The 15,219-nt window shown below is 34.7% G+C and overlaps 1 protein-coding gene across 2 annotated transcripts in view; it reads right to left on the bottom strand.

Moving 5' to 3' along the window:
- Positions 1–15,219, bottom strand: part of fam189a1 (family with sequence similarity 189 member A1) — a 70,000-nt gene that overhangs the window by 29,111 nt on the left and 25,670 nt on the right. For both annotated transcript variants that reach the window (XM_078792958.1, XM_078792961.1), the window contains exon 2: positions 9,077–9,133. In XM_078792958.1, the coding sequence (XP_078649084.1) occupies positions 9,077–9,133 (57 nt within the window). The remainder of the gene's footprint in view (positions 1–9,076; positions 9,134–15,219) is intronic.

Below are 15,219 nucleotides of genomic sequence, written 5' to 3'. Positions count from 1 at the left end.
TCTATTTATAAATTTATGCTGCATTTCGGGATCACCATTTGCAATAAAAAATAACACATTGAGTCGTTCTGGTTCTCATAAGACACTCTTGTCTCTCGTTAATTGCCATTGTTCACTCGGTGGTCACTCTCGGGTGCATCCCGCCCGTGAGCAGCTTCGGCCATTTTGGATATTTTTAGGTCTTTCCATGGGTGCATAGATATTTGGGCTGTATAAAAAAACAATAAATAACAAAAAAATTGTTTTTCTGTCTTTTTTTTTTTTTAGTTGGGAACGGATATTTTCCTGAAACTTACTAATGTTTGTTCTGTTGATTAGTATAGTATACCTTGGATATTTTTAGGTCTTTCCATGGGTGCATAGATATTTGAGCTGTATAAAAAAAGCAATAAATAACAAAAAAACAGTTTTTCTGTCTTTTTTTTTTTTAGTTGGGAACGGATATTTTCCTGAAACTTACTAATGTTTGTTCTGTTGATTAGTAAAGAACAGGAAAAGGTAGAAACAACATTTTTTTTCTTTTTTTTTTGAAAGACACGAGTATAATCTTTTTTTTCGGTAGGTTCCATATATTTCGAACCTTGAAAAATTCTATTTATAAATTTATGCTGCATTTCGGGATCACCATTTGCAATAAAAAATAACACATTGAGTCGTTCTGGTTCTCATAAGACACTCTTGTCTCTCGTTAATTGCCATTGTTCACTCGGTGGTCACTCTCGGGTGCATCCTGCCCGTGAGCAGCTTCGGCCATTTTGGATATTTTTAGGTCTTTCCATGGGTGCATAGATATTTGAGCTGTATAAAAAAACAATAAATAACAAAAAAACAGTTTTTCTGTCTTTTTTTTTTTTTAGTTGGGAACGGATATTTTCCTGAAACTTACTAATGTTTGTTCTGTTGATTAGTATAGTATACCTTGGATATTTTTAGGTCTTTCCATGGGTGCATAGATATTTGAGCTGTATAAAAAAAGCAATAAATAACAAAAAAACTGTTTTTCTGTCTTTTTTTTTTAGTTGGGAACGGATATTTTCCTGAAACTTACTAATGTTTGTTCTGTTGATTAGTAAAGAACAGGAAAAGGTAGAAACAACATTTTTTTTCTTTTTTTTTTTGAAAGACACGAGTATAATCTTTTTTTTCGGTAGGTTCCATATATTTCGAACCTTGAAAAATTCTATTTATAAATTTATGCTGCATTTCGGGATCACCATTTGCAATAAAAAATAACACATTGAGTCGTTCTGGTTCTCATAAGACACTCTTGTCTCTCGTTAATTGCCATTGTTCACTCGGTGGTCACTCTCGGGTGCATCCCGCCCGTCAGCAGCTTCGGCCATCTTGGATAGGCTGCTGCTTTAAGGATAAGGAGTTTAATGGTTGGATGGATGTCGGTAATCATTTGCCGTATACTCCGGAGTCCGTTGGCGAGCCTTTTGTCGGCGCCGCCGGCGCTAGTCAACTCATTCAGCCGTGAAATACGGCTGATATGATTGTGTGCAAACCACAATTACATCCCGGCTTTCTGACAAGTGACCGCAAGAGCGCTCGTAGGGCTGACAATGGAACACAAAGCGTGTCCATTATTAAACACCTCCAGTGAAAACCTGAGCTTTTATGATTCTACAGTACATATGTTTTATTATGTACTTTTATGGGACAACATTGAAGAAATGGAAACTTGAATACAATGTAAAGTAGTCAGTGTACAGCTTGGATAAATATATCAATTTGCTATCACGGCAAAATAAACAAAATCATATTTTAATATACATGATATTTTATAAAGCAACACATAGTGAGACATTTTAAACCTGAACTCTTTTTTTTCGCCAATTTTGCAATTTTTTTCTCAAATATTTCTGAAATATTTTTTTTTAAATAATCATGGTAAATTTTATTTTCATAATGTTACTATTATTTATTTATATTTTTTAATTATTTTATTATATTTTTATTTAAATTTTTTTTATTTATTTTAGTTTTTTTCTGGGGCGGCACGGCGAATGAGTGGTTAGCGCGCAGACCTCACAGCTAGGAGACCAGGGTTCAATTCCACCCTCGAGTTTGCATGTTCTCCCTGTGCATGCGTGGGTACTCCGGTTTCCTCCCACATTCCAAAAAAAAAACATGCTAGGTTAATTAGCAACTCCAAATTGTCCATAGGTATGAATGTGAGTGTGAATGGTTGTTTGTCTATATGTGCCCTGTGATTGGCTGGCCACCAGTCCAGGGTGTATCCCGCCTCTCACCCGAAGACAGTTGAGCTCCAGCACCCCCCGCGACCCTCGTGAAGAAAAGCGGTAGAAAATGAATGAATGAATAAAACTAAAATAAAACTAAAATAAAATAAAATAAAATAAAATAAAATAAAATAAAATAAAATAAAATAAAATAAAATAAAATAAAATAAAATAAAATAAAATAAAATAAAATAAAATAAAATAAAATAAAATATATTCTACACTTGATCAAACTTACATTATGGGAACTGGAGTTATTTTAGCCCAAATTGTTTGCAAATATTTCACGTTCTTCTGAAATAATTTTTTTATTTCATTTTTTTATATTATAAATTTATTCCTAAATTATTTTCATTTTATTCACATAATATTCCAACTTTATCTCCAACCTAATTTTCCAAAAATTACAATTTATCATAATATTATTTTATATATATATACAATAAGTTAATATGAGCTAGCTAACAACGGACGTCATTGAAAATATTCATTCATTAATTTTTCTTCATATTTTACCGAGGTAGAAGAGCGGCTACAGAATCTCCCTTTACGGCGGATTTTACTCTCAGGACGACCCTGTTGGCAGCATGTGTTTTCTTTTTTTTCCTGTTTTGGGGGTTGAAAAGCGTTTTGCAATTTCCATTGAGATTCTTTGTCTTTTTTTTTTTTTGGTCAGGGATTTGCATAATTATATTCATTATATGACTTGACTCGGTTTTTTTTTCAATTAGTTTCTGAAGAAAAAACGGCTGTAATAATTGCATTCACTAACATTCAATATGTAAACATCTCTGTGTTTATATTTCATTCTATACTTCATTACTTCATTCTCTATTCATTAGTGGTCTTCAGAAGCCGATGAGAAAAAAAAAAGTACATTTTCAAGGCACACAGAATATTGTGTTCTACGTCTACATGAACATTGAACGCACCAAAAGAAAGATTAGACTCCCGTCTTTCATCAGAAAAAAGAATTTTTTTTCTATCTTTTTCCATTGAGTAGGAATAAGCAGTAGAACATCGGTAAGTTTCAGGTAAATATCAGCTCCCAACAAAAAAAAAAAAAACAAGATGAAAGCAGCACAAAGGGATTATTTTGGTTTCATTTGGAGTAAACGGGGAGGTTGGGTGAACCGATGAAATCATCTGTCATAACTCAAAACCAGAAGTAGCACAAACGCTAATTTTAATTCCGCAAAACAGCACAAACGCAGCACAAATAAATTGGACTATTTTGGTTTCATTTGGAGTAAACGGGGAAGCTGGGTGAACCTATAGAATCATCATAACTCAAAACCAGAAGCAGCACAAACGCTAATTTTAGTGGCACATAATAGCACAAACGCAGCACAAACGATTGGAAGTTTTGTTTAATTTAGAGCAAATGGGGGGGTCGTCGTGCCGAATTAAATTTAATTGACTGATAAAATGATCTGTAATAACACAAAAACAAAAACGGTCATTTTAACTGCACAAACGCAGCACAAACGATTTGAAGTTTTGCTTAATTTGGATCAAATGGGGGGTAGTAGTGCCGAATGAATTTTGATTGACTGATGAAATGATCTGTAATAACTTAAAAACAAAAACAGTCATTTTAACTGCACAAACGCAGCACAAACGATCGGAAGTTTTGCTTAATTTAGAGAAAATGCAGGGTAGTAGTGCCGAATGAATTTTGATTGACTGATGAAATGATTTGTAATAACTTAAAAACAAAAACGATCATTTTAACTGCACAAACGCAGCACAAACGATCGGAAGTTTTGCTTAATTTGGAGCAAATCCGAAGTAGTAGTGCCGGATGAATTTTGATTGACTGATGAAATGATCTGTAATAACTTAAAAACAAAAACGGTCATTTTAACTGCACAAACGCAGCACAAACGATTGGAAGTTTTGCTTAATTTAGAGCAAATCCGGGGTAGTAGTGCCGAATGAATTTTGATTGACTGATGAAATGATTTGTAATAACACAAAAACAAAAACGGTCATTTTAACTGCACAAACGCAGCACAAACGATCGGAAGTTTTGCTTAATTTGGAGCAAATCCGAAGTAGTAGTGCCGGATGAATTTTGATTGACTGATGAAATGATCTGTAATAACTTAAAAACAAAAAACGGTCATTTTGACTGCACAAACGCAGCACAAACGATCAGAAGTTTTGCTTAATTTAGAGCAATTGGGGGGTAGTAGTGCAGAAATAAATTTGATTGACTGATAAAATGATCTGTAATAACTTAAAAACAAAAACGGTCATTTTAACTGCACAAACGCAGCACAAACGATTGGAAGTTTTGCTTAATTTAGAGCAAATCCGGGGTAGTAGTGCCGAATGAATTTTGATTGACTGATGAAATGATCTGTAATAACTCAAAAACAAAAACGGTCATTTTAACCGCACAAACGCAGCACAAACGATTGGAAGTTTTGCTTAATTTGGAGCAAATCCGGGGTTGTAGTGCCAAATGAATTTTGATTGACTGATAAAATGATTTGTAATAACACAAAAACAAAAACGGTCATTTTAACTGCACAAACGCAGCACAAACGATTGGAAGTTTTGCTTAATTTGGAGCAAATGGGTGGTTAGTAGTGCCGAATGAATTTTGATTGACTGATAAAGTGATCTGCAATAACTCAAAAACAAAAACGGTCATTTTAACTGCACAAACGCAGCACAAATGAATAGGACTCTCACTTTGACACAAATGTTGTTTTGTTAAAACTCAAATATTTCAACTATAACGACATAAAAAACACAAAAATGGTTGTTTTCATGAAAAATGTTTCGTTTGTGCGGCATTGTGTGCACTTAAAATGTAACGTTTGTGCTGCTTTTACGTGAAAATAATTACTTTGTCCGCATTTCATTTCTGGACCATCTGTAATATTTGATGGCAAATGCTAACCGGACATAATATGTGGAATGAATCTTCACTGCAAATTAGCATTAAGCTAACAGGCTTAGCTGTCTAAGATATTTGTCATTAAGGGGTGACGCTGGGCCCCCTCCCCCCCCACCACTGGCATAGACAACACCCTGCTTCCCTTGTAATTAGTGTGACTGAAGTGGGTGTCAGTTGTGAAAATGTCAAGAGAAATAAAAGGTCTAAGTGAAGACAGATGCTGGTGCTGTGACTGGTGCCTGTGAAAATGTCGCGACGTCGTAATCAAAGCTAAATGCCGTCCACAAATAAATACTGAGGGTCGACATTTTTTTTTTTTTTTTTTTTTTAGCCAGGCCGATTAGATCACTTCTTAGCATGTGTTGCTTTTAGGGCAGTCAAAGGTACGTAATTATTAAAATCTATGTATTTCCATGACTGTGTTTTAAAAGAGAAATTAACTTACGTTGAGTTTGAAATTAATAATAATAATTAATTAATAATTAAATAAAAATAAAAATAAAAATAAAAATAAAAATAAAAATAAAAATAAAAATAAAAATAAAAATAAAAATAAAAATAAAAATAAAAATAAACACTAGCACTAGCACTAGCACTAGCATTAGCATTAGCATTAGCATTAGCATTAGCATTAGCATTAGCATTAGCATTAGCATTAAGATTAATTAAACATTAACATTAAGATTAACATACAATAAATATTAGCATTAGCATTAGCATTAGCATTATCATTAGCATTAGCATTAGCATTAGCATTAGCATTAGCATTAGCATTAGCATTAGCATTAGCATTAGCATTAGCATTAGCATTAGCATTAGCATTAAGATTACATACAAATTAACATTATGATTAACATTAACATAAAAATTAACATTAAGATTAAGATTAGCATTAGCATTAAGATTAAATAAACAAACATAAACATAAACATAAACATAAACATAAACATAAACATAAACATTAAGATTAAGATTAGCATTAGCATTAAGATTAAATAAACAAACATAAACATAAACATAAACATAAACATAAACATAAACATAAACATAAACATAAACATAAACATAAACATAAACATAAACATAAACATAAACATAAACATAAACATAAACATAAACATAAACATAAATATAAACATAAACATAAACATAAACATAAACATAAACATAAACATAAACATAAAATTAGCATTAGCATTAAGACTATATAAACATTAGCATCAGCATTAAGATTGCAAAAATAAGATTAAGATTAAGATTAAGATTAAGATTAAGATTAAGATTAAGATTTTTACATTTTATATAAAAAAAAATTCTCACATTATTAGAGCCCCGATGGCAGGAAATAACACCCCTATAGTCACCTTTACACTGCTATTATGCATTGTTTACAGCACATGCTGCAGGGAATTTAAATATAAACATAACATGGAGGGAATTTGGGGATATCAAAGTAGCGGCCGTTGTCAATCTGACTTGACTGACAGCGAATTTGCATGGCAACATGGTGAAAATGCAAGCCAGATATTCCCGGGAAGGACGCCGACGGACATTGCTGCATTAAAGGAGATACTTTCCAGAAAAAATTGGTCATGCTTTTTTTTTTCGGGAGGGAGAGACGAAAAAGCGGTGCACGGCAACAACGCCGTGTGTGGCCATTTTTCTACTCAGCACCCACTTAAACGATGGGATATGTTTGTTTGATCGGCGAGAGCTGCTGCTACCAATCAGATCACTCCCCCGGTCCGATGTTACACAAAGACTAAAGGAAGGGGGGGGGGGAAGGGAGGCAGAAATGCAAAGGGAAAGGATCCGTGTAAGGGGGTGGTGATAAAACTAAAGAGAGCAAGACAGGCAATCTGCAGAGAGAGCGAGAGATGTGGGGGGGGCGGTGGGCGGGGGGGGGGTGTTGAAGACAATGTGGTAAAGCTGCAGAAATGAGATGAGATTATTTATGGCATTAAGAGAGCATGAAATAGAGTTGGATGAGAGGATTGAAGCTGAACTGCACTTTTTTTTTTGTATTTCCACTTGAAATACCAGGAAGATAAAAAACCGAGATCCTTTCCTTTCAAAATATTAGTCACTAGACACGTTTAAATGAGGAGTTTTTACTCTTTCCGAATGACTTTCCTTACTGCAAAAAAAAAAAAAAGGCCAGTAAGGATAATTCATAATGCCGCCTACAGAGAACATAATAACTCCTTATTTCTAAAAATCACAAATACTTAAACTTGCTGATATAGTTCATCTTCAAACAGCTAAAATAATACATAAGGCTAAAAATAAAATGTTGTCATACAACAACATAGGTACAAATAAGCACACTTTACAACATAAGAACTCTAAGACTTGCACCAAAATATGCTATGTTTATATGTTCATTTCTTTCGGAATGAGGTGTGTACAAAGGTTCGATTCTGGGTACTGGCAAAAAAACCCCTCATACAACAACATAGGTCCAAATAAGCACACTTTACAATATAAGAACTCAAAGACTTGCACCAAAATATGCTATGTTTATATGTTCATTCGGATTGACACTTTTTTTTGGGATATAAGGTTCAATTCCTTACGTTTCAGCAAATAAACCGAATGTAATCGGAATATTTGGGTTCATGTATACGTGGATACTAGCAAAAAAAAACCCTCATACAACAACATAGGTACAAATAAGCACACTTTACAACATAAGAACTCTAAGACTTGCACCAAAATATGCTATGTTTATATGTTCATTTCTTTCGGAATGAGGTGTGTACAAAGGTTCGATTCTGGGTACTGGCAAAAAAAAACCTTCATACAACAACATAGGTACAAATAAGCACACTTTACAACATAAGAACTCTAAGACTTGCACCAAAATATGCTATGTTTATATGTTCATTCGGATTGACACTTTTCTTTGGGAATGAGGTGTATATAAAGGTTCAATTCCTTCCGTTTCAGCAAATAAACCGAATACAATCAGAATATTTGGGACCATGTATAAGTGGACAGCTCCTTTAGTTTTCATGGCGTGAGCTTCGTTTTTAATTCGCTGATTATTTTTAAAGCGGCAGTACGTTTATTTTGCCGAGAGTCCAGGGTAATCTTCCTCTTCTCGTTGTATTTCATGATCCGACTAAAGCCACATTAAAAAAAAAAAACATTACTCATTCAAATGGAATTGATTAATTATGTAATTAATTATTAATTGTTATTAATTATTTTAATGATTAAATATGCTAAGCGGTTAAATCTATTCTGATCATTCTTATTGCGAGCGTGAATATTCAATATTTCAACTCCATAATCCTTCTTTGTGAGATAAAATGGCCCCCGGGCCGCACTTTGGAACACCTCCGTCTTAAGCAGGGTTTAACAGGAGACACTTCTGTGCTTATTATATTTGAATTATAATAATTGACTGAATAAATGCATTTTACTACAATTTTGTGCTCCATGTTGCTAAGAAGGGCGGCACGGCGGTCGAGTGTTTATCGCGCAGACCAGGGTTCAATTCCGCCCTCGGCCATCTCTGTGTGCAGTTTGCATGTTCTCCACCGTGCATGCGTGGGTTTTCTCCGGGTACTCCGATTTCCTCCCACATTCCAAAAAAAAAACATGCTAGGTTAATTAGTGACTGAATGTGAGTGTGAATGGTTGTTTGTCTATATGTGCCCTGTGATTGGCTGGCGACCAGTCCAGGGGTGTACCCTGCCTCTCGCCCCAAAGACACAAAGGGGAAATTCTTGGTACTTCTTTTCGGACCACGCGACCCTGAATGCAACTTATTGAGGATATTCAGGGGACAAAAGCGTTTGATTCCCAGCCTTTTGTGACTTGATGTGAACACAAAGGAAGCCTCCATAACATGTTATGATGTTGTAACCCTCTTATGAATCGGTTTGTGCGAGGGCGTTGAGCTGATACTCACCACCAGCGAGAGCGGCCTCTTCCATGAAACCACGCCAATCAACCCGGAGAGAAGAACCTGGAGACAAAAGCACATGAAGAAGAGCGTGAGAACCAATTGAGAACCAATGGAAGAATATGAAAGCACCGGCGGGGATCGATACGGAAGAATGCTGCATTCAGGGCCCACTTTGATGTCATGGTTTATTGGATCATACGTCAAAACACAAATATCAAAATCAAAAAAAAAATCAAAATTCGGCATCAACGACAACAATGAGCTTCCTGGAGGTCGAGAGTCATGCCAAGGTCGCACAATCCTCACACAACAATAATTCCGTTATGAATATAGCCGTACCAGTTTTTGTAGGATTGGTGTTGAAAATTAAAAAACACTATTGTGTCATTTTTGTACAGTATTCAACGTAATGGACTAATCCATGTGATCTGTATTGTATCGCTACGCCAAATTATTATTATTATAAAATTATTATAACATTATTATAAAATTATTATAAAATTATTATAAAATTATTATAAAATTATTATAAAATTATTATAAAAGTATTATAAAATTATTATAAAATTATTATATAATTATTTATTATTATAAAATTATTATAAAATTATTATAAAATTATTATAAAATTATTATAAAACGTAATGGACTAATCCATGTGATCTGTATTGTATCGCTACGCCAAATTATTATTATTATAAAATTATTATAACATTATTATAAAATTATTATAAAATTATTATAAAATTATTATAAAAGTATTATAAAATTATTATAAAATTATTATAAAAGTATTATAAAATTATTATATAATTATTTATTATTATAAAATTATTATAAAATTATTATAAAATTATTTATTATTATAAAATTATTATAAAATTATTTATTATTATGAAATTATTATAAAATTATTATAAAATTATTATAAAATTATTATAAAATTATTATAAAATTATTTGTTATTATAAAATTATTATAAAATTATTTATTATTATAACATTATTATACAATTATTTAGTATTACTAAATCATTTATTATTTATTATAAAATTATTTATTATAAAATTATTTATTTATTAAATTATTTATTATTTTTTTATTCAATTATAAATTATTTATTAATCTGCAATAAAAAATCCCTAGTATATTTTTTTACTAAAAGCATAAAATTGTATAAATGACCAAAAATATAAATCTAAGGCATTCAGAAGACACATTCAAAAACGTGATGGATGCTACGTATGTAGACACTCAACACAAGGTAATGAGTAATGTTGGCTGAGACACACAAGCACCAGAAGTGTCTACACATATCGGTATCAGTATCGGAAATTGAGAGCTGGACAATATCGGTATATTGGTTTTCTGCACACAAAAAAAAACCCTAATATTTTGAAGTATAAAATTGTATAAATGACCAAAAATATAAATTTAAGGCATTCAGAAGACACATTCAAAGACGTGATGAATGCTACGTATGTAGCATTCTACACTGATCACGAGGGAATGAGTAATGTTGGGTGAGACACACAAGCACCAGAAGTGTCTACACATATCGGTATCGGAAATTGAGAGCTGGACAATATCGGTATATCGTTTTTTCTGTACAAAAAAAATCCCTAATATTTTTTTACAAAAAGCATAAAATTGTATAAATGACCAAAAATATAAATTTAAGGCATTCAGAAGACACATTCAAAAACGTGATGGATGCTACGTATGTAGCATTCTACACTGATCACGAGGGAATGAGTAATGTTGGGTGAGACACACAAGCACCAGAAGTGTCTATGAGAGAAGACGCTTCTTCCGACGGAGAAATTCACGCATTCCGATCAATTTAATTTGACAGTCTGATTTATGTTAGCGTTACGCTAGATCAGACCCACGGGAAGCATGACTGCCGCCATTCGATTAAAATAACAAAAAAAAAATACAAACAAGCAAATGTCATCAGCTCCCTTTTGTTTATCCATGGAGCCAATCAGCTTGTATGTCAGTCTTGGTTAGCATCTCCCTCCGTGTTGTGTTTGGCTGTCTTGTCTCGTCCGTTTAGCCTCGTCTGTTTATTTGGGAGGATAGTTTGTCAACAACAATCCCCCTCATAGTCCGACTTCTGCTCTCGATATGGACCATCTTGGGATTATTACACACGTATTATTATTATATGACAGTTCCGCAGCTTTGCTGTCAGTCAAGTCAGTTCTCGTCAATGTCCATTTATTTAAAACTACCGCTCAAAAGTTTCAAGTTTAAACTACACACTCTCAGATATGCAGCGTTTTTCTGTCCTTGTTAGACCCAGTTTGTGCTGCTCTCCGAAGGGAGTAGTTAACAGCATGGGAAGAGATCCTCATGAGGGTTGCAAGGGATGCTGGAGCCTATCCCAGCTGTCCCAGCTAATTTAATTTAATTTAATTTAATTTAATTTAATTTAATTTAATTTAATTTAATTTAATTTAATTTAATTTAATTTAATTTAATTTAATTTAATTTAATTTAATTTAATTTAATTTAATTTAATTTAATTCTGTTTTAGTTTATTTTATTTTATCATTTTAGTTTTATTTTGGTTTTATTTTATTTTAGTTTTATTTTAGTTTTATTTTAGTTTTATTTTAGTTTTATTTTAGTTTTATTCGTTCATTCATTTTCCTCACAAGGGTTGCGGGGGTGCTGGAGCTTATTCCAGCTGTCTTCGGGCGAGAGGCGGGATACACCCTGGACTGGACTGGTGGCCAGCCAATCACAGGGCACATATAGACAAACAACCATTCACACTCACATTCATACCTATGGACAATTTGGAGTCGCTAATTAACCTAGCATGTTTTTGGAATGTGGGAGAAAACCGGAGTACCCGGAGAAAACCCACGCATGCACGGGGAGAACATGCAAATTCCACACAGAGATGGCCGAGGGTGGGATTGAATTTTATTTTTATTTTTATTTTTATTTTTATTTTTATTTTTATTTTTATTTTTATTTTTATTTTTATTTTTATTTTTATTTTTATTTTTATTTTTATTTTTATTTTAATTTTAATTTTAATTTTAATTTTAATTTTAATTTTAATTTTAATTTTAATTTTAATTTTAATTTTAATTTTAATTTTTATTTTTATTTTTATTTTTATTTTTATTTTTATTTTTTTATTAATTGTTACATTTGTTCACTTCCTGCTTTCCCAATATAATTTATTTTATTTTAGTTTTAATTTATTTTATTTTTGTCACATACCAAAGTACGAGGTGATATACAATGACATCATGGGTACTTGTCAATATAGTAATATATATATATATATAGCACATAATGACTCTTCATTTGTTCACTTCCTGCTTTCCTAATATAATTTATTTTATTTTAGTTTTATTTAATTTTTTATTTTAGTTTTATTTTAGTTTTTTTTTGTTGTTGAAAGACTTAGTTTCAGACTTTTTGAAAAGGCTTCACCGTGTCAAGACCCGAAGAAGCACTTTGACTTCAAGGTGACACGAGTCCAATTCCTTTCAGTTCAGTTTTTCCAAAGTCCTTTCTGACAAGGTTTCCCTGCAACATAACCTTGCTGCCGCAAACACCACCGACATTCGACAACATTTATTGTTTCTTCTCTCAGCATGAAAAAAAAAATCCATCATATTTTTATGATTTCCATCCATCCCCCCCCCCATCCTTGAACGGGCAAACAGCAAATAACGAAATGTTTCATTTTAATACGCTCCGAAAAAAAAAAGAGTGGAAGTTTGACAGATGAAAACTGTCATTGAACTGCTCAGTATGTAAAATATATGTAAACATATTCATCACTGCCAATGTCCACATTACCATAAATCTGCATATTTCACACACTGTGAGGATTAATTACAGCGCGCTGTCAATTATGTTGCACCGCCTTACCTTTGTCATGTGACCGGACTCGTCGCCCTACAGCCATATTTGTTGTGGGAAACTACACCGGAAGTCGTGGGAGACGACGCTACACTCAACTTGTTCCCGTGAGTCAGTGAAAACTCAAGTCTGTGTCAACTCGGGAGTCGGTGGAACTTGAGTCTTTGTCGAGTACTTGTGAGTCTGTGAAACTCGAGTCTTTGTTGAGAAACCGTGAGTCGGTGAATCTTGAGTCTTTATCAAGCAACAGTGAGTCAGTGAAACTCGAGTCTTCATCAAGCAACCGTGAGTCAGTGAAACTCGAGTCTTCATCAAGCAACCGTGAGTCAGTGAAACTCGAGTCTTCATCAACCCATGGGTCTGGGAAAACTCAACTCTTTGTCGAGCACTCGTGAGTCAGTGAAACTCGAGTCTTTGTTGAGAAACCGTGAGTCTGTGAATCTTTAGTCTTTATCAAGCAACAGTGAGTCAGTGAAACTCGAGTCTATATCGAGCAACTGTGATTCAGTGAAACTCGAGTCTATATCGAGCAACCATGAGTCAGTGAAACTCGAGTCTTCCTCGACCAACTGCGAGTCAGTGAAACTCGAGTCTTCATCAACCCATGAGTCTGGGAAACTCAAATCTTTGTCGAGCACTCGTGAGTCAGTGAAACTCGAGTCTTTGTTGAGAAACCGTGAGTCGGTGAATCTCGAGTCTTCATCAAGCAACAGTGAGTCAGTGAAACTCGAGTCTTCATCGACCAACCGTGAGTCAGTGAAACTCGAGTCTATATCGAGCAACCGTGAGTCAGTGAAACTCGAGTCTTCATCAACCCATGAGTCTGGGAAAACTCAACTCTTTGTCGAGCACTCGTGAGTCAGTGAAACTCGAGTCTTTGTTGAGAAACCGTGAGTCTGTGAATCTTGAGTCTTTATCAAGCAACAGTGAGTCAGTGAAACTCGAGTCTATATCGAGCAACTGTGATTCAGTGAAACTCGAGTCTATATCGAGCAACCATGAGTCAGTGAAACTCGAGTCTTCCTCGACCAACTGCGAGTCAGTGAAACTCGAGTCTTCATCAACCCATGAGTCTGGGAAACTCAAATCTTTGTCGAGCACCCGTGAGTCAGTGAAACTCGAGTCTTTGTTGAGAAACCGTGAGTCGGTGAATCTTGAGTCTTTATCAAGCAACAGTGAGTCAGTGAAACTCGAGTCTTCGTCGACCAACCATGAGTCAGTGAAACTCGAGTCTTCATCAACCCATGAGTCTGGGAAACTCAAATCTTTGTCGAGCACTTGTGAGTCAGTGAAACTCGAGTCTTTGTTGAGAAACCGTGAGTCGGTGAATCTCGAGTCTTTATCAAGCAACAGTGAGTCAGTGAAACTCGAGTCTTCATCAAGCAACCGTGAGTCAGTGAAACTCGAGTCTTCATCAAGCAACCGTGAGTCAGTGAAACTCGAGTCTTCATCAACCCATGAGTCTGGGAAACTCAAATCTTTGTCGAGCACCCGTGAGTCAGTGAAACTCGAGTCTTTGTTGAGAAACCGTGAGTCGGTGAATCTTGAGTCTTTATCAAGCAACAGTGAGTCAGTGAAACTCGAGTCTTCGTCGACCAACCATGAGTCAGTGAAACTCGAGTCTTCATCAACCCATGAGTCTGGGAAACTCAAATCTTTGTCGAGCACTTGTGAGTCAGTGAAACTCGAGTCTTTGTTGAGAAACCGTGAGTCGGTGAATCTCGAGTCTTTATCAAGCAACAGTGAGTCAGTGAAACTCGAGTCTTCATCAAGCAACCGTGAGTCAGTGAAACTCGAGTCTTCATCAAGCAACCGTGAGTCAGTGAAACTCGAGTCTTCATCAACCCATGAGTCTGGGAAACTCAAATCTTTGTCGAGCACCCGTGAGTCAGTGAAACTCGAGTCTTTGTTGAGAAACCGTGAGTCGGTGAATCTCGAGTCTTTATCAAGCAACAGTGAGTCAGTGAAACTCGAGTCTTCATCAAGCAACCGTGAGTCAGTGAAACTCGAGTCTTCATCAAGCAACCGTGAGTCAGTGAAACTCGAGTCTTCATCAACCCATGAGTCTGGGAAACTCAAATCTTTGTCGAGCACTCGTGAGTCAGTGAAACTCGAGTCTTTGTTGAGAAACCGTGAGTCGGTGAATCTCGAGTCTTCATCAAGCAACAGTGAGTCAGTGAAACTCGAGTCTTCATCGACCAACCGTGAGTCAGTGAAACTCGAGTCTTCATCAACCCATGGGTCTGGGAAAA

This window comes from Doryrhamphus excisus, linkage group LG1 (assembly GCF_037039965.1).
Source record: "Doryrhamphus excisus strain RoL-2023G ecotype Guam linkage group LG1, RoL_Dexc_Guam_v1.1, whole genome shotgun sequence".
NCBI classification, from domain to species: domain Eukaryota; kingdom Metazoa; phylum Chordata; class Actinopteri; order Syngnathiformes; family Syngnathidae; genus Doryrhamphus; species Doryrhamphus excisus.
Note: the sequence above shows the minus strand (reverse complement) of the source record. Positions and strands in the feature narration are given on the sequence as shown.